This window comes from Pygocentrus nattereri, chromosome 23, assembly GCF_015220715.1.
Source record: "Pygocentrus nattereri isolate fPygNat1 chromosome 23, fPygNat1.pri, whole genome shotgun sequence".
Classification (NCBI taxonomy): Eukaryota; Metazoa; Chordata; class Actinopteri; order Characiformes; family Serrasalmidae; genus Pygocentrus; species Pygocentrus nattereri.
In genome coordinates this window covers 17,246,091-17,266,713 of record NC_051233.1, presented here as the reverse complement: position 1 = coordinate 17,266,713, position 20,623 = coordinate 17,246,091, and the positions used below count along the sequence as shown (strand labels likewise).

Below are 20,623 nucleotides of genomic sequence, written 5' to 3'. Positions count from 1 at the left end.
GCAAGCTATTTTAAGTGGGACCACATTTTCTAAAGTGGATCGTAAAGTATTTTCTAAATAATCAGTTGGTAAATCTAGTTCCATTGGGTCTGATGCAGTGGAGACTGGGGTTGATAACTCTGGGAGATTTTATATAAATTGTAGGGTGGTAGAAGGTTTTATTGAGCACTTTATTGAATAACGAGGGGACGTATATATTTTATGGCTAACTCGTAGCTCATATGAAATTAGGTAATGGTCGGAGATTGCTGTGGTTTGCGGAAGGATATTAAGCTTGTCTATGTTAAGACCTAGTGTCAAAACTAAATCTAACGTATGACTACAGTAGTGTGTTACATTTTGGGTAAAACCAACAGAGTCTAGGATTGAGGTAAATGCCTTTTTTAATGGGTCATCTACCTTTCTCAAAGTGAATATTAAAATCTCCTACAATTATTACTTTATCGTTGTACACAGCCAGGTTTGCAGCGAAGTCACTAATTTCTTTTATAAATTCAGAGTATGGCCCTGGTGGCGGGTAAAAGTTAAATAATGAAAACACTTCTTTTTTGTGACCGGATTTGTAACGTGAATAGAAAGGACTTCAAAGGAAGTAAGTGTCGCATTGTTTCTGATATTGAGAGTATTTTGGTATATTATACAGACTCCACCTCCCTTGCCTGATAATCTTGGCCTATGTGCATAATTATAGCCTACAGGCATGGCTTCATTTAAAGCTAAATATTCATCTAGTCTAACCCACGTTTCAGTAAGACAAAAAAAGTCAAATTTATGATCGCTTATAATTTAATTTACGACGACTGCTTTAGAGTTTAGTGATCTTATATTAAGTAGTCCAAGTTTTAGATCTAAGGTGTTAGTGCTATCATCAGAACATGGATATATGTTGATTTAGGTCATTTAAACGGACTGATTGAGTTTTTCTATGATTAAATTTAGTTTTAATTCGGGGCAAAGACACAGTCTCTATAAAGTTGAACCTGGGTGACGCCTCAAGGCGGATCGCAGACAGTCGGTTTAGCCTGTCTGTCTGCGGCCTGGTCCCGGCTCTGGACTGTCGGCAGCTGTTTACACTTCTCTGCCGACTAACTAAAAGACTATGTGCTATGCTGCACGAAAGTAAGGCAACACCCTCCCGCGTGGGGTGGACACCATCCCTACCTGTAAGACCAGGCTTGCCCTCAAAACACAACCAATTGTCTATAAAGCCCACTTGATTTTCGGAACACCACTTGGACATCCAGCAGTTTAACGTTGTAAGCCTGCTGTAGGCTTCAGCGCCGTGCCGCATTGGGATGGGGCCAGAGCAGATTACGGCATCGGACATCGTCTGGGCCTGTTTAATCACCTCTCTAATATTAGCCTTAGTTACGTCAGACTGCCGCAGACTGATATCATTTGTCCCTACATGAATGACTATCCTCGAATATCTCTTATCAGCTAAGAGTCTAAGGTTGCCACTAATGGCTAGACCGCCGAGTCGTCACCCATTCACCCCGCTGTGAGGGCTCTAACGCCGGAGTCGAGGGGGTGCTAACTCTCCCTAGGGCACTCGGAGTTGCTAACGCTGCATCTGGCTGCCTATCCCTTAATAATCCCCGGATACGCACTTCTAACTGGTCTACCTTTTCCGGCAAACAGTTAACTAGCTGGCACTTAGCACAAACACAGCCACTATCGCTATTGCTAGAGGCGGAAAAGGGCGTTAGGCTAAACATGCCGCACTCTGCGAAACCACTAGCAGAAGCCATGATATTTCAGCCACTTACCGCTTTTTGTCGATTTAGAAGCTGATAGCACAAAAAAATGTTACCGCAGTGACACGCTCTGAGTCGCTCGCAGTGACGCGCTCTCAATGTTATCAGTCAATACATTGGCATTATCATCGGATCAATCCAACATACCCTTCAAATTTGTCCCAGCAGGTTTTAAGTATTTGGGAATTCAAATTTCACGTACTTTACCCTCCTTCTTCCACAGCAATTTCATTCCATTACTGAACTAGGTCAAATTGGATCTACAGAGGTGGAAATCTCTTCCTTTATCCCTATTAGGCCAAATTAACACTATAAAGATGAATGTACTGCCTAAATTTTTATTTTTGTTTCAATCTGTCCCACTCTATTTACCTAAATCCTTTATTAAAGACTTAGATCAGCTCTTTACTACTTTTATCTGGAACAGGTAGTGTCCAAGGGTAAGTAAATCAGCACTGCAGACATTTAGAACAGATGGAGGTCTGTCCCTGCCCAATTTCCTATTTTACTACTGGTCAGCCCATATACACAAAATATTGCATTGGCTCCAATCTTCAAAACTCCTGTGGTGCAAATTAGAAACCAAATCTTTCCTTCTCTCCTCCCCACTTGTACTACTTACCTCACCTCTTCAGCTTAAAGCCTCAAAGTTATCCAAAAACCCATTAGTACTATTTACAATTTGTATTTGGTCTCAGATCAGAGAGCACTTTAAGTTTACCGCTCCCTCCATGTTGATGCCCATTCTGAACAATCACCTATTTATTTCATCATCACAGGATGCTGCCTTCACTACTTGGCATGATAGGGGTATAAAATCCTAAAACCTCTTTAAGGATGGTATTTTCAGAACTTTTGTAGATATATCTACAGAGTTCAACCTGCCCTCTTCATATCAGTTTAGATACTTTCAAATCAGACATTGTGCTCGTTCCCTCTTCCCAGATGTTTTGAATCCTCCCACACACCAAACATGGGATGATCTGTTGTCTCTGAACCCTTTTTTGAAATCCTTTATGTCCAGGGTGTATTTACGTCTTATGGACTGGGAGGATTCGCACACAAATAAATCTAAAACTGCCTGGCAGGGTGAATTGGGCCTCTCTATCTCAGACCTCTGGTGGAATTGGGCAAGTTGTGCGGGGCGCACTTGTACACCCTGCGCATGTTTTCAGTTAATCCAACTCAAAGTTTTACACAGAATTCACCAATCCAAATCCCAATTGTCTAAAATTTATCCCAACACAATTAACAATCAGTGTGACAGGTGTTCGATGTCTCCTTGTGACCTGAGCCATATGTTTTTCTACTGTCCCACTTTGCAGAGGTTTTGGTTGAACTACTTTGATAACATGTCAAAGGCACTCGGTGTTGGGTTAGATGTCTGCCCTCTGCTGGCAATCTTTAGCCTTCCTGCCCAATCATCCACTTTCACCCGAGGTCAGGTAGAGAGTCTAGCTTTCACATCCTTGATGGCAAAATGTTGTATTTTGCTTTTGTGGAAATCTTCAAAACCACCCTCAATTTTATCATGGTTACAAGATGTGATGTATTCTCTCAAATTGGAGAAAATTGCTTATACTCTGAAAGGTAATACTGACTCCTTCTTTTCCAAGTGGAATTCTTTTTTTGTTTGCCCACCAACTGATTATAAATACAATAAAGAAAATGAATTAGGTTTATTTTTTTATTATTATTATTTTATGTGTTTATTTATTTAAATTTTTTATGGTGTTTGTCTGATAGATGTTGATGTAGAGATGTATTTTGTATTGTCTTGGTCATGTCTGTCGGTGTGTTTGTCTTTGTGTCTCTGTACAGGTGGGTGCTAATGTATATGTTTTGTTTGGCACAAGTGGGTTTTTGTAAATGCAAAATGGGGATTGTGTGGGGTTTTTGGTTTGTTGCCTTGTATTTTTGTATTTTGTTTGTTAACTTGAGAGAAAACAATTAAATCTAAAGCAAGCACTGGAATATATTATCATTGTTACCATCTTATTTTTATTGTGATTGCTGCTCCTGCTTTGAAATAAAAAAAAAGTATATAAAAAAATGAAATCGATATGGGTAAAAAAAAAGTACTCAGACGCTGTATTAAAACAACATGTAAAGAGCACAGAAAAATAAATTACCATGGTGTTAGTTATGCCATTAGCTTGCAGCCCTTTTTTTCCATTTGTTTTTTTTTTTTCCACAATAACATTTTTCTTATTCCATTAGTTTTACTTTATTTAATGTATTCTTAGTTTATTTTTATGTTTATGTTTTAAGTTTGCCTTAACAAAAATGAATGGTGACCGAGGAGGCCTGGGAGCTCCAGCTGCTGAGTGAAGAACTCTCAAGTCTCTGGAGTAGCGAAATAAGGCATTATTAGACCTATAGCGTCCTAAAGCAACTACTAGGATGGCCCTTTATATGTTATGGCTCTGACCAATAAGACTTGTAAATTATTTTATATGTATGCAAAAACTAGATTTTATGTTTATGACAGAAATATGGCTTGATTCTAATGGAATAACCTATCTTATTGAAACTGCCCCACAACTTCTACCACACTCTGTGAGAATGTAAGTATCAGGGTGGACTAGCAGCTATTTTAATGACTTTTTTTTAAATGAACTTTTTTTTAATGACCTTATTTTAAATGGTTGGCTAGTAAATTAAAAGGTCAAGAGCCAACCCTTTTGCTGATGATTTTCAATCCACTAAAGCATACACCCTCTCTCCTGCCTGAATTCAAGTCAAGCCAGTTTTATTTATTTACTTACTTTGTACAACAGGCATTGTCTCACAGCAGCTTTACAGAACAATTTGGGTCCAAGCCTTTGTGAGCAAACCAGTGGTGACAGTGGCGAAGAAAAACTCCCTAAGAGCAAAGAGGAAATCAGTTCTCTGAACGATTATCTGTGTTACCATAATAAAATTCTTCTTGGTAATTTGAACTTCCATACTGATAATGTCTTGGATAGAAAAGTCATGGACTTTATACAGCTTTTAAAAACACAATTTTAACCAGTGTGTTACAACCACCCTAGCTGAGCATTGCTCCAACAAGTATTACATCAAGTGTTCATCGGGTTCTGTGTTAGGCCTGCTTCTTTATTCTTTGTACATGCCTGCATTAGGTCACACAGTTAAAAAGCATGGAGTCAGTTATCACAGACATGCTGATGATGCACAATTATATACTTCTATAGAGACAAATGATACAAGAACTTTAAATAAACTAACAACTTTTCCATCATTAACTGGAAGAAAAAATAGAAATAGCTTCTAGGGGACATAGTTCTGGGGGAGAGGATTACTAAACTTTAGTAAACAACTCTCAAATGGAAAAAAGCTACAGATTTATAGAAAAAAAAGGTAAACATGCCTTTTGTGTATTTTGCACTCATCTCTGCTGATTGGCCAAGCTAACTTACAGTATCTCTTAAAATAAGCAGTCCACGAACATGGATTACTGGAACGATGTCCTGTGGTCTGATGAGACCAAGATTAACTTGTTTGGCTCAGGTGGCATCCAGCATGTGTGGTGGCGCCCTGGTGAGGCGCACCAAGACAACTGTCTTTTGCCTACAGTCAAGCGTGGTAGTGGTCTGGCGCTGTATGAGTGCTGCCGGCACGGGGAGCTGCGGTTCACTGAAGGAAACATGAATTCCACCATGTACTCTGACATTCTGATGCAGAGTATGATTCCTTTCCTTTGGAAACTGCACCGCATGGCAGTTTTCCAACACAATAAGGACCCCAAACACACTTCCAAGATGACAACTGCCTTGCTGAAGGTAAAGGTGATGGACTGGCCAAGTATGTCTCCAGACCTGAACGCAATTGAGCACCTGTGGGGCATCCTCAAGCGGAAGGAGGAACGCTAGGTGTCTAACATCCACCAGCTCTGTGATGTCATCATGGGGGAGTGGAAGAGGATTCCAATAGCAACCTGTGCAGCTCTGGTGAATTCCATGCACAAGAGGGTTCAGGCAGTGCTAATATTAATGGTGGTCAGACAAAATATTGACACTTTGGGCACAATTTGGACATGTTCACTGTGAGGTGTTGTCACTTATGTTGCCAGCTATTTAGACATTAATGGCTGTGTGTTGTTATTTTCAGAGGACAGTAAATCTGTACTGCTTTACAAGCTGCACACTGACTACTTTAAGTTACATCCAAGTTTCATTTCTATAGTGTTGTCCCCTGAAAAGATATATTTAAATATTTGCAGAAATGCTTGGGGTGTACTCACTTTTGTGAGATACTGTATGAGTTTATCAGTGAAAACACAGCTTTAAAGGGTCATTATCTACCTGAGCAGTTTTGCTTTGTGTACCATGTCATTTTTAGCCTGTATTTGCACTACAATATCAACAGCTTGAACAGAGCTGTGCAAAATTTAGGCTCAATCTCAAATGGCTTTCAATGTAGGGTTTTACACACAAACAGTGCATTATATATCCGATTAAAAGCTCTTTAATGTAATGTTTAATACACTTTTGGTGTAGAATTCCTCATTTCATGACCTCTGCAATGCACTACTCAGGAAGCAAGGAGCCTTTTGAGTTTCAGTGACAGACATGGTCCATGATATACAAAAATTATTGTAATTGAGCAGGTATTTGTCCATATTCCTCTTGTCTCACTATGTTCTAATCTTTTCATGCACAGAAAAAACGTTATTCTTCTTCTTTCGGCTGCTCCCTTTAGGGGTCGCCTCAGCGGATCATCTGCCTCCATCTTGCCCTATCTACTGCCTACTCTACTTTTACACCAACCATCTCCATGTCCACCTTCACTACGTCCATAAACCTTCTCTGAGGTCTACCTCTTCTCCTTCTACCTGACAGCTCCATCTCCAACATTCTTTGACCAATATATCCACTATTCCTCCTCAACACATGTCCAAACTATCTCAACCTGGCCTCTCTGGCTTTATCTCCAAACTGCTCCACCTTCACAGTAACTCTGATCTGGTCATTTCTAATCTTGTCCATTCTTGTCACTCCCAACGAAAATCTCAGCATCTTCATCTCCGCCACCTCCAGATCAGCTTCCTGTCTTTTAGACAGAGCCACAGTCTCCAAACCATACATCATAGCAGGACGCACTACTGTCTTGTAAACCTTCCCTTTCACTCTTGCTGCTATCCTTCTGTCACACATCAGCCTGACATCTCCACCCACTCCATCCTGCCTGCACCCTCTTCCTCTTCACCTCTTTTGCACTGTCCATTGCTCTGGATGGTTGATCCAAGATATTTGAAGTCATAAACCTTTATGACCTCTACTCCTTGCATCTTCACCTATCCACCTGCCTCCCTCTCATTCACACACATGTATTCCATCATCTCTACTGACCATTCCTCTCCTCTCCAGTGCAAACCTCCACCTCTCCAGATTCTCTTCCACCTGCTCTCTACTCTCACCACAAATTACAATGTCATCTGCAAACATCATGGTCCATGGAGCCTCCTGCCTGAACTCATCTGTCAACCTGTCCATAACCATTGCAAACAAGAAGGGGCTCAAAGCTGATCCCTGATGTAACCCTACCTTCACCTTGAAATCATTTGTCACTCTAACTGCACACCTCACCACTATCTCACTATCCTCATACATGTCCTGCACCACCCTAATATACTTTTCAGCTACACCTGACTTCCTCATACAGTACCACAGTTCCTCTCTTGGCACCCTATCATATGCCTTCTCTAGATCCACAAAGACACAATGTAGCTCCTTCTGACCTTCGCTGTACTTCTCTACCAACACTCTCAACACAAAAATTGCATCTGTGGTACTCTTTCTGGGCATGAAACCAAACTGCTGCTCACTGATCTGAACCTCTCGCCTTAGCCTTGCTTCAACAACTCTTTCCCATACCTTCATGGTGTGGCTCATCAACTTTATACCTCTGTAGTTACTGCAGCTCTGCACTTCACCCTTGTTCTTAAAAATGGGGACCAGTACACTGCTTCTCCACTCATCAGGCATCCTCTCACAATCCAGGATTTTGTTAAACAACCTGGTTAAAAAGTCCACTGCCTTCTCTCCTAAACATCTCCATAGCTCCACAGGTATGTCATCTGGACCAACTGCCTTTCCGTTCTTCATCCTTTTTAAAGCTGCCCTCACTTCCACCTTACTAATTCTCTGCACTTCCTGATCCACTATCTCTCCCCCTCCTCTCCCCCTTGTCCTCCTCTCTCTCTCGTTTTCCTCATTCATTAGTTCTTCAAAGTACTCCTTCCATCTACTCAACACTCTCTGTTCACAATCCCACTTTTTCTTAGCTGCCTTCTTCTGAATACTCTCCTGGACTTCCTCATTCCTCCACCAACTTTCCTTGTCTTCTTTCCTCTGACCAGACGAAACACCCAACACATTTTTGCCGGTTTCTCTCACCACCTTAGCTGTAGTTTCCCAGTCCTCAGGTAGCTCCTCACTACCCCCAAGGGCCTGTTGCAATTTTTCCCTGAACTGCCTGCAACCATCCTCCTCCTTCAGCTTCCACGATCTAATCTTTGGCTCTGTCTTCACTCTCTTCCTCTTCTTTGTTTCTAATCTCATTCTACAGACAACCACCCTATGCTGCCTTGCTACACTTCCCCCTGGTACCACTTTAAAATCTCCTTTAGGTGGCATCTGCTAAGGATATAATTCACCTGTGTGCACCTCCCTCCACTCTTGTATGTCACCCTGTATTCTTCCCTCTTCTGAAAATACGTATTCACCACAGCCATTTCCATTCTCTTTGCAAAATCTACAACCATCTGACCTTCCACATTTCTGTCTTTCACACCATACATACCCACCACCTCTTCATTCCCTCTGTTCCCTTCACCAGCATGTCCATTGAAGTCACTAATCTCTCCTCTCTAGGGACATCATCTACCACTTCATCCATCTTACTCCAAAATTCCTCTTTCTCCTCTAACTGACAACCAACCTGTGGTGCATATGAACTGACCACATTCAAAATTACACCATCAACCTCCAACTTCAGGCTCATGATCCTGTCTGACACTCTCTTTACATCCAGAACACTTTTCACAAGCTGTTCCTTTAGGATTATCCCTACTCCATATCTCTTCGTCTCTACACCATGATAGAACAGTTTGAATCCACCTCCAATTTTTCTTGGCCTTGCTTTCTTTCCATCTGGTCTCCTGGACACACAGAACATCTACCTTCCTTCTCTCCATCATTTCTGCAATCTCTCTGCCTTTACCAGTCATTGTCCCTATGTTCAGAGTCCCTACTCTAACCTACACACTCCTGCCTTTGCTTCTTTCTCGCTGCCTTCTAACCCACCTTCTTCCTCTCCACTTTGATGGTCTTCGACCTACAGTAGTCCAATTTCCATCTGCACCCTGCTGGTCAACAGCACCGGAGGCTGTTAACCCGGGCCTCAACCGATCTGGTATGGCAATCATATTTGTGATCCGCATGATAGTTTTGGCACAAGTTTTAGCCCTTCCTGACGCAACCCTCACCATTTATCCGGGCTTGGGACCGGCACCAGAAGTACCCAAAGTACACCCGAAATGCCTGGTTTACAGAAAAAAAGTTAATAATAGGTAGTATTAAACTAGGAAAGAGAAATGAGACTGCTTACATATGGTTTCAACATTAAACATCCCAAGCTAATCCACTATTATACTATTATATTATGACATTATATAAAGATAGACATGCATAGTACAGATCAGCCAGCGTCACTAATGCATTGTACACATGCGCAACAGTGACATGCATGCATGGTGCAAATCGACTGGAGAACGCAGATCAATTAGCAACATACACAATATAAAATATGGACAAAAGTATTGATTAATCGTAATCATTGAGTTTAGGTGTTTAATTCAGTATATAAATCAAGCGTCTAGCCATTAGCCTTTTCAAACATTTGTGGAAGAACACGTCATTCTAAAGAGCTCACTGAATTTGAGAGTGTGTGTGTGTGTGTGTGTGTGTGTGTGAGAGATTAGCTGTCAGTTTTGCTCTAGAACATTTGTAGTTGGTGACCCGACTACAAACATTGCTGTATGCTACATGCCCCATGAGCTGGTGTAATGGATTTATCATCTACAGACTGCAGACATTATGTTAAACAAGCACGATACTGTAAGGCTTGTTAGACTTCAGTTCACAAGCATGTGCCTGGGCTGTACTTGGTTAACTCTGAAAGAAAAAGAAAATATTTTTAAAACTATGACTTGAATGCAGCAGGAACAACACTTGCACTGAGAACAAACTTAAGTGCACTGCAGTCACCTCAATTTCTCTGTCCCTATGTCCCATGGAAAAAAATAAAGAAGCATAAATGTATAAAATTTGCATGCAAGTATTTAGACAACTCAGACATTCTCTTCAGCAATAATTCAGCTTGTCATATTTGGACAAAGATGGGATGCATGTGATTCCAAGAACACCACAATGATAACCACAGTGATGTATGGTAGTGGGAGCGTAATGATATAGAGCTGTGAAGGAATTGCGGGTCGTCAGAGATTTAATCTTCTTGGCCAAGAAGATGGAAGATTCTATAACACAACAACCCCAATCATTCAGGCGACAGAGTGTTGAAATAGCTTAATTGTGTGGAAGCTGCCTAGGCTACTCTTTTTACTGCTAGTCTCACTGTGTTTACCTCAGCATGAAGCTATGCCCATCAAAATACAAGTCCTCACAATAAAAGGCTAAATATTTGCTACTGAACACAATAACTAAACTGAAGAAGGTATCAAGTCATCATCTGTTCAACTGGGCATGCATTTTGTGTTTGTTGTGCACCACATTTTTTCAGTGGGAGGCAGGTCTGGACCGCAGGCAGACGAGTCTATCATCCACACTCTGCTTGTGCGGCCATGCTGTAGTAACACATACAGAGTGTGGCTTGGTATTGTGATCTTTAAATTAGGAAGGATGTCCCTGAAAAAGACGTCAGCAGTCAACATGGTAACATTTTGGATGGTCCTTTGCTTCTTTGGCTCAGAGAACATTACTGATATGAGCAGTCTGAAAGGGTAACTCGTCAGATCACAGTACTCATTTCTACTGTGCATCAGTCTGTATCAGATGAACTTGAGCTGAGAGAAATTGGTGGCGCTTTGGTGATGCATAGCTTCCACTGTGCAGTTCTGTTTGCTGTGTGCTTAATTCTTATATTTGTACTGTTTTTTTAATACAGGTGAAAGTAGAAAACTTACTGCATTCCCTGTTTTACATACAAACAAACAGAATAAAACTGACTCCGTCTCCCTGCCTTTTTCCAAGTAAACAACTACCCACAACTGGACAGGTGGAATCCCATCACGGTACCATGCTGGAGTTCCTGAGAGCGACCCATTCTTTCACAAATGTTTGTAGAAGCAGTCTGTGGCCTAGGTGCTTGGTTTTATACACCTTCGGACATGGAAGTGGTTGGAACACCTGAATTCAGTGATTTGGATGGGTGAATGAATTTGGCAATATAGTGCATCTTAACTGATCTCAGTAGAGTTTGTGTTTTTTCCATGTATACGTTTCCTTCGATTGCTCTACTCTTAAGGTAAATTTGATTTAAACAGAAGAGCAGTGCTGGTGCAATCATTATTTTTTGACTGTGCAGACATCATTATTTTATTCTATTACAGTAGGATAATTATAGATACAATATTTGTATGTCCTTTCTTTGGAGAATTTCATGGCCTAATGCCCCCATGTATTTTTTACTTACTACCCTTCTGTCCATTTTACATTGTTTAATCTCTGGGCAGAGATTGTCAAAGTACTGAGAACTGAGTTCTTTATAGTCTAAGCACAGTGTTGAGAGATTCCTTAACCAACTGAATGTACAGGAGACATGATGTCAGCCTTTCATGTTGCACTAAGAAACCCTCCAATCAACAGCAAGAATCCAGTAATAAAGGTACTGTGTTCTCGGAGTGTCTATTTGTGCATTATATTTGTGCATTGTCTTAAATGAAAGTTAGGGTCATCTTTTTTTTTCTTGTTTGTTTAGCTTTTTTTTAATAACAAGTCTTTTTGCAATAGTTGGCACAGTTATCCTCACATTGTGGACCAGCCAACATACAACCCCAATTCCAATGAAGTTGGGGTGTTGTGTAAAACATAAATAAAAACGGAATACAATGATCTGCAAATCCTTTTCAGCCTATATTCAGTTGAATACACTACAAAGAAAAGATATTTAATGTTCAAACGGATAAACTTTATTGTTTTTTGCAAATATTCACTCATTTTGAATTTGATGCCTGCAACACATTCCAAAGAAGTTGGGACAGGGGCATGTTTACCACTGTGTTACATCACCTTTCCTTTTACCAACACTCAGTAAGCGTTTGGGAACTGAGGACACCAATTGTTGAAGCTTTGTAGGTGGAATTCTTTTCCATTCTTGCTTGATGTACAACTTCAGTTATTCAACTGTTTGCGCTTCATAATGCACCACACATTTTCAATGGGAGACAGGTCTGGACTGCAGGCAGCCCAGTCTAGTACCCGCACTCTTTTACTACGAAGCCACGCTGTTGTAACGTGCAGAATGTGGCTTGGCATTGTCTTGCTGAAATAAGCAGGGACGTCCCTGAAAAAGATGTTGCTTGGATGGCAGCATATGTTGCTCCAAAACCTGTATGTACCTTTCAGCATTAATGGTGCCTTCACAGATGTGTAAGTTACCCATGCCATGGGCACTAACACACCCCCATACAATCAGAGATGCTGGCTTTTGAACTTTGCGCTGATAACAATCTGGATAGTCCTTTTCCTCTTTGGCCCGGAGGACATGACATCCATGATTTCCAAAAACAATTTGAAATATGGACTCGTCAGACCACAGGACACTTTTCCACTTTTCACTTGTAGATGGAGCGGCGAACAGTGTTAACTGACAATGGTTTTCTGAAGTGTTCCTGAGCCCATGTGGTAATATCCATTACAGAATGATATCGGTTTTTAATGAAGTGCCGCCTGAGGGATTGAAGGTCACAGGCATTCAGTGATGGTTGTTACTTACTTGCAGAGATTTCTATAGATTCTCTGAATCTTTTGGTGATATTATGGACTGTAGATGATGAAATCCTTAAATTCCTTGCAATTGCACATTGATAAACGTTCTTAAACTCTTGGACTATTTGCTCATGCAGTTGTTCACATCTTTGCTTGTGAATGACTGAGCCTTTCAGTGATGCTTCCTTTATACCCAATCATGACACTGAACTGTTTCCAATGAACCTGTTCACCTGTGGAATGTTCCAAACAGTTGTTTTTTTGAGCATTCCTCAACTTTCATCAAACTGGCATCAAATTCAAAATGAGTGAATATTTTCAAAAAACAATAAAAATGATCTGTTTGAACATTACATATCTTGTCTTTGTAGTGTATTCAATTGAGTATAGGTTGAAAAGGATTTGCAAATCATCATATTCTGTTTTTATTTATGTTTTACACAACGTCCCAACTTCATTGGAATTGGGGTTGTATAACCAATCAGGACAAGGTGCAGTATCTTCTTGCCTGTCAGTTATCTTGTATGTTCACAGCATAGCTGTGAATTATAAACAAGTGTGACCTGTGTAGCTCTCTTTAAAAAAAAATATTAAAAACATCTCTCTCTCTCTCTCTCTCTCTCTCTCTCTCAGGAAAAAGCTCAGGCGGTAGTGTTGAGAGTGCTGACATCATTCAAGAGCAGTGACATAGAGCCTGCTGTCAAATCCCTGGACAGCAATGGTATTGACCTCCTCATGAAGTATGTCTACAAAGGCTTTGAGAAGCCCTCGGAGAATAGCAGTGCAGTTCTTCTACAGTGGCATGAAAAGGTATCCCTCACCAAACATTTTCTTGGGAAGGTGCCTGATTTTATGGAATTTTTTGTATTTTGGTCAGTAACAATTATAGCTAACAGTTAAGTTATTACAATTATATATATAACAATTATAGTTAACAGTAACAGTTATAACTAGAAAGGGAAAGTCCGTGAATGAACTTTAAGTTGGCTTGAAAAAGCCTGTTAATATAGTTAAAACGTTAAATTGGTTGAAACCGGTTGATAGTTGTTAAACTGTTAAAATGGTTGAAAACTGTTGATAGTTGCTAAAATGTTAAAATGGTTAAAAAGTGTTGATAGTTGTTAAAATGGTTGAAAACGGTTGATAGTTTTTCAAATGTTCAACTGGTTGAAAACTGTTGATTGTTGTTAAAATGTTCAACTGGTTGAAAACTGTTGAGTTGTTAAAAGGTTAAAATGGTTGAAAACTGTTGATAGTTGTTAAAATGGTTGAAAATGGTTGATAGTTGTTAAAATGTTCAACTGGTTAAAAACTGTTGAGAGTTGTTAAAAGGTTAAAATGGTTGAAAACTGTTGATAGTTGTTAAAATGGTTGAAACCAGTTGATAGATGTTCAAATGTTTAAATGGTTGAAAACTGGATAGTTGTTCAAATGTTTAAATGGTTGAAAACTGGATAGTTGTTCAAATGTTAAATTGGTTGAAAATGGTTGATGGTTGTTAAAATGTTGCGAAAAAGTTGTCCGTGATTGATGGTAATTTGTTTCTAGCTGCGACTGTGAATGAAGTTCCACCTTAAATTTTGTTCCACGTTAATTTCAGGTATGCCTTAAACTAAGTTTCACTTTAAATTTGGTGCTACCTTAAAGAGAGTTCCATCCTAAATTCTGTGCCTCCTTAAAAAGGTTCCACCTTAAACACTGTGCCACCTTAAATTTAGTGCAATGTTATTTCAAGGTACACTGTAAGGTCTGTGCCATCTTAATTTCATTGCTATGTTGATTAAACTTCCGCCTTAAATTCTGTGCCTCCTTTAATTTTGTGCCATGTTAACTGAAGTTCCACCTTAAATTTAGTGCTACCTTAAAGAGTTCCATCCTAAATTCTGTGCCACCTTAAATTTAGTGCTAGGTTAATTGCCGTTCCACCTTAAGTTCTGTGCCTCCTTAAAAAGGTTCCACCTAAAATACTGTGCCACCTTAAAGTTTCACCTTAAATTTAGTGATATGTTAATAGCTGTTCCACCTTAAACATACCACTATGTTAATTGAAGTTCCACCTTAAATTTATTGTTATACTAGTTCCACCTTAAAGCTCAGTGCTATCTTGGTGTAATTCCAACTTAAAAGCAGTTTAACCTTAACAGAACTGCTGAGAATTAGGCTGGGTGTTGGTGAGACATTGATTTAGTATAAATGTTAAATTGGTTGAAACCGGTTGACAGTTGTTGAAATGTTAAAATGGTTGAAAACTGTTGACAGTTGTTGAAATGAAAAATGGTTGAAAACTGTTGATAGTTGTTGAAATGTTGCGAAAAAGTTGTAAAGCAGAAGCTGTAGTATCTGTGATCGATGGTAATTTGTTGCTAGATGCTAAGGTGTTAATTTTAGAGCTACCTTAAACTAAGTTCCACTTTAAATTTGGTGCTACCTTAAAGAGAGTTCGATCCTTAAATTTAGTGCTAGGTTATTTGCAGTTCCCCCTTAAATTCTGTGCCTCCTTAAAAAGGTTCCACCTTAAACACTGTGCTATGTTAATAGCAGTTCCACCTTAAATTTTTTGCTATGTTAATTGAGGTCTCACCTTAAAGTTAGTGACAAGTTAATAGCCGATCCACCTTAAACATAGCACTATGTTAATTGAAGTTCCACCTTAAATTTATTGTTATACTATTGTTAGTTCCACCTTAAATTGAAGTTACACTTTAAAATTCTGTGCTGTCTTGGTGCAGTTCCACCTTAAAAGCAGTTAACCCTTAACAGAGCTGCTGAGAATCAGGCTGGGAGTTGGTGAGACATTGAGCTCTGTGTGTGGTTTGAAGGTGTTGTGTGAGAGAATGATGCATTGTGACATTATGTCTGGCAGTCTGCCAACAGCCTCCCCATTCATTCCCTACGGGAAAAAAAAATCCAATTTGAACGTTAATATTCCGGAAACCATACATCGGATCGCTTAGAGAAGTACAAGCAACCTAATCGGGTATAGGCCCTACGATCCTGTAAAATTTTGTGGCTCTAGCTCAAAAACTGTGGGACGAGAAACTGTTTCAATTTTGAGCGTAGAATAATAGTAAGATAAGATTACGAAGAACAGTAAGCTGAAGAAAGAGTCCTATCGGGCCTGATTGGCTTGTGGGACACCGGAGGCAAAAGATGGGTACCGAAGGGCCAAGTGGGTCGTGGCTTCGGCGATTGCTGAGGCAAAATCTCGGGTGTGGGAGGAGTTTGGTGAGGCCATGGAGAAAGACTATCGACAGGCACCAAGAAGGTTCTGGCAAACTGTCAGGCGCCTCAGGAGAGGAAAGCGGTTCCCAACCAACACTGTATACAGTGGGGCTGGGGGGCTGCTGACTTCGACTGGGGACGTCATTGGACGGTGGAAGGAATACTTCAAGGATCTTCTCAATCCCACCAACGATCCTTCCCTAGAGGAAGGAGAGCTTGGAGATCTGAGTGAGAGTCCGTCCATCACTCAGGCTGAGGTAGCCAAGGTGGTTGGAAAACTCCTTGGTGGCAGAGCACCGGGGGTGGATGAGATCCACCAGGAATTCCTGAGAGCTCTGGATGTTGTAGGGCTGTCTTGGGTGACACGCCTCTACAACATCGCGTGGACATCTGGGACGGTCCCCCTGGAATGGCAGACTGGGGTGGTGGTGCCACTTTTTATGAAAGGGGACCGGAGGGTGTGTTCCAACTATCGGGGGATCACACTTCTCAGCCTACCCAGTAAGGTCTATGCAGGGGTACTGGAGAAGAGAGTCTGACCGATAGCAGAATATCAGCTACAGTTGAATCTCAGGAACACTGGACTAGCTTTTTATCCTCACCAGGGTCCTGGAGTGTGCGTAACAACGAGCCCCTCACCCTGTACTCCCGGAACTTGGAGTTCGCCCAACCAGTCTACATGTGTTTTGAGGATTTGGATAAGGCATTCAGCCACGTCCCTCGGGGGATCCTGTGAGGAGTGCTCCGGGAGTACGGGGTGAGGGGCTCGTTGTTACGGGCCATTCAGTCCCTGTACAAATGGAGCAGGAGCTTGGTTCGTATAGCTGGCAGTAAGTCGGATTGATTTCTAGTCAGGGTTGGACTCCACCAGGGCTGTCCGTTGTCACCAATTTCTCGGAACAGCCAAGTGGCGGAGGGTGTCCAGTATGCTGGCCTCAGGATTTCACATCTGCTTTTTGAGGATGATGTGGTCCTGTTGGCCTCATCAGGCTAGGGCCTCCAGCTCTCTCTGGACCAGTTTGCATCAGAGTGTGAAGCGTTGGGATGAAAATCAGCACCTCTAAATCTGAGACCATGGTCCTCAGTCGGAAAAGGGTGGAATGCTCTGTCCAGGTCAGGAGTGAATTCTGGCCCCAAGTGGAGGTGTTGAAATATCTTGGGATTTTGTTCACGAGTGAAGGAAGGATGGAGCAAGAGGTTGACAGGTGGATTGGTGCGGTGTCTGCAGTAATGTGGACCCAGTCTGTCATGGTGAAGAAAGAGCTGAGCCAGAAGGCGAAGCTGTCAATTTACCGGTCCATCTATGCTCCGACTCTCACCTATGGTCATGAGCTTTCGGTTGTGACCGAAAAGAACGAGATTGCGGATACAAGTGGCCAAAATTAGCTTTCTCCACAGGATCGCCGGGCTCTCCCTTAGAAATAGCGTGAGAAGCTCAGCGATTTGGGAGAGCTGCTGCTCCTCCACGTTGAGAGAAGCCAGTTGAGGTGGTTCGGGCATCTGGTAAAGATGGCCTCTGGATGCCTCCCTAGGGTGGTGTTCCAGATATGTCCGACAGGGAGGAGACCCCGGGTAAGACCCATGACACTTTGGAGGGATTATATCTCTTGACTGTCTTGGGAACGCCTCGGTATCCCTCCGGAAGAGCTGGAAGAGGTGGCAGGGGAGGGGGAGGCATGGGCCTCTTTGCTTAGGCTGCTGGCCCCGCGACCCAGACTCGGATAAACGGTTGAGGATGAATGGATGGATTTCATGAGACAGTCACACCTCCCATGTTGTTATTTTCAGGAGACCCTTGGTTACTCAGATGTGCCAATTTTTGACATTTAAATGCCAACATACTTTGTTTTTATGAATTTGACTAATTCTTGTTAAAAAATTTACTTTTTGTTTGTCAAATTTTTGCTTATATAGATCTTAAAAACAAGTGTCTCCTCAGATATCTTTTCAGTGAGTGTCTTGGAGTGTCTGTAAGGCATTTAAATGCAGCATTTGAAAGGATGTAGATGCAGAATTTTAATTGTGGTTTTCTGAACTGAATTACTCAAAGATTCTTTACTGCAGCTCCATAAAACCACTCTGAACAGACAAACAAGGTCCTGCTCATTGCTATGATGGGTAAATTGCTTGACCTTTTTAACCCTTTTTGTTGCCCTAAAGTAGAGAGCTAATAGCAGGTTTTACAATGAATTTGGCTGTGTTTGGTGTTAGATTTCTGGCTGGTGTTTGGTTAGAGCTGAGTTTTCTCACTCTGAATAGTGAGGGGAGGATCTGCTGAGTATTCTGATATATGAATCATGTCACTATTTTTAACCTTTAATATAAAGGCTAAAAGCAGAAATATAATAGCAGCAAGTGGCTTTCAGGTGAATTTAGAGTTGGATTGTTGGCTGGTGGTTGGTTAAAGGTGGAAGAAGTCCCTTTGGTTAGTAAGGGAAGGTCTGGTAAATGCTATGGTGTGTGAATCATGCCACTGTTTTAACTGTTTGTTGGAATGGGTACTTTTAAAAGTACATTTGATCTACAGCCAATTTGGTCAAACTCTTTAGATGAAAATGCACTAAATTCCAAAACTGTCTTTACCACTGAGCAAGCTTTTCAGTTGGCAGCTGTGATAGAAGAACACTTAAGCAACCTGGAATCAACCAGAAATTAACCAAATCGACTGTAAAATGCTTTACAAATTGGCTGGAAAAAAACAACATTAATATTGATCTAGCAGAAAATAACAACACTAGCTAAACTTGATATTGTAGCAGTTTTATGGCTTAGTCCATACTTTAAAAAGGCAAAGCGAATGGCTGTGTGCCTGCGACCAAATCACAGTCTTGATGTTATTTCACGATAACACACTCCCTCTCGTGTTCTATTGTTTTGTTTTGAAGTACTCACTGATGCTGATGTCACAGCTCGATGACATAATGCTGGCTAGTAAGGGTAAGGTCTGCAGGGTGCTCTGATATGTGAATCACATTTGTAGCTTAAACCATTCTGAATTTATAAAAGCTAGAAGTCAGCTATGAATGTTGGCTTCACATCCAATGAGTTAACTTTCTTCAACATCAGTTTGGTTTGAATCTCCAACAAACATGACCAGAAAAATGCAATTTTTAATAATGACTACAACTGTGTCAGTGCTATAATCGTTGATTTGTGATTTCATGATTTTTGATACTTGTTACTAATAGTTTGTCAATATTGATTTCTATTCTTACTAGTGCTGTCCAACTTAACATATTAAATCCATTTTTAAACATCATTAATGCATTTTTCTTGTTTCACGTTTCATTCGTAATAGTATCTCAAATAGTACTGGCTGAAGGAAAGCTGCTTATGCGCTCTGAGTCCACAACTGTAGCCCTCACTTTCAAATTCAGTTTTTAAATGGCTAGCTCTAATAATGATTCTCTTCATAAAAGATGTTTCCAGCTACTGCACTGGTGAATAACTTAATACAATGAGTTTACAAGCAAGCATTATCAAGCAAAACATACAGTGGATGCCAGCAATATCAGTCATTTGGCAAACTACACTGGACAGTGTTTGCCGGGAGACTTTTAGGTAATTTAGTGAGCAAAAAACAAATAAAAACAAAGGAGAAAGATACAGTTCCCCATTGCCCATTCCATTCCACAAACTGTATGAACAAGATGTAACCTGTCGCTCTCATGGGATGTCGGTGATTAAAACTGCGTTCATCCTATAGAAATCACATGATTTTATATTCAGATTCAGTATCAGTATTAAGTATCAGTATAGCAGACCAAGAGTTGCTCTGAGCGGAGTGTGTTCAGCTATGCCTCTTTCTTCATCACTAATGACAAGTTACTAGCTTTGCCTGTGAGAAGTAAAAGTTAGTCTCTTGCTTGACAGAGAAAATTACACTGTTAGAGGTGTGCATCTGGAATTTAGAAAAGAGTAAATTAAAAGGCTCAGACTTTACATTTACAGCATTTAACAGACGCTCTTATCCAGAGGGACTTACAAGAAGACTTGCTGTTAGAAGCTTCGGGAAGAGGAAGAGAACAGGAAGACGCTATGCTGTAGTAACGCATACCTCAACGCGAACCTCGGCAGTATTGAGCAAGGCAGCAAGTCAGTAATCTATACACTATATGGATTAGTTTTCTTAGCCAGCATAGTTATAAAACAACTTTAAAAGCTATAAAATTTATATTAATAAGCTACTCACTACCGGAAATACACTGGAGGACGGTGAAGAAGATCTGGACAGTCTGCAAGCATACATCGACGAGTGTTTCGACCGAGTCATAATGGGAAAACCAACCAACACGCCGACTCCGTCCAGCAGCAAAGGAGCTCCATCCACCAAGAGGAGTCGCCCAGAAGATTCACCAGGGGCTTCTTCTCAGTCCAGCGAAATGGCGGATATTTTGGAGTCCATTGATAAGAAGCTGTCCAGTTTCGACGCTCGCCTCTCCATCTTGGAAATTCTTCACAAGGAGTTTCAGGCTCTCCGGGAGTCGGTAGAGTTCAGCCAACAGCAGGTGGAAGCACTCGCTGTGGAGAACGCCGCTCTCAGAGAGTCGGTGAATTCCCTCACCAAGGGAATGACCCGGCTCTCGGAGGAGAATAAAAGAATCAGGGAAACCGTCACCGAGCTCCAGGCCC

At 41.0% G+C, this 20,623-nt stretch overlaps 1 protein-coding gene across 1 annotated transcript in view; it reads left to right on the top strand.

The window, feature by feature from the left end:
- Positions 1-20,623, top strand: part of arpc5lb (actin related protein 2/3 complex, subunit 5-like, b) — a 54,495-nt gene that overhangs the window by 20,400 nt on the left and 13,472 nt on the right. The window contains exons 2-3 of the mRNA XM_017721151.2: positions 11,594-11,666; positions 13,403-13,579. Coding sequence (XP_017576640.1) covers positions 11,594-11,666; positions 13,403-13,579 — 250 coding nt within the window. The remainder of the gene's footprint in view (positions 1-11,593; positions 11,667-13,402; positions 13,580-20,623) is intronic.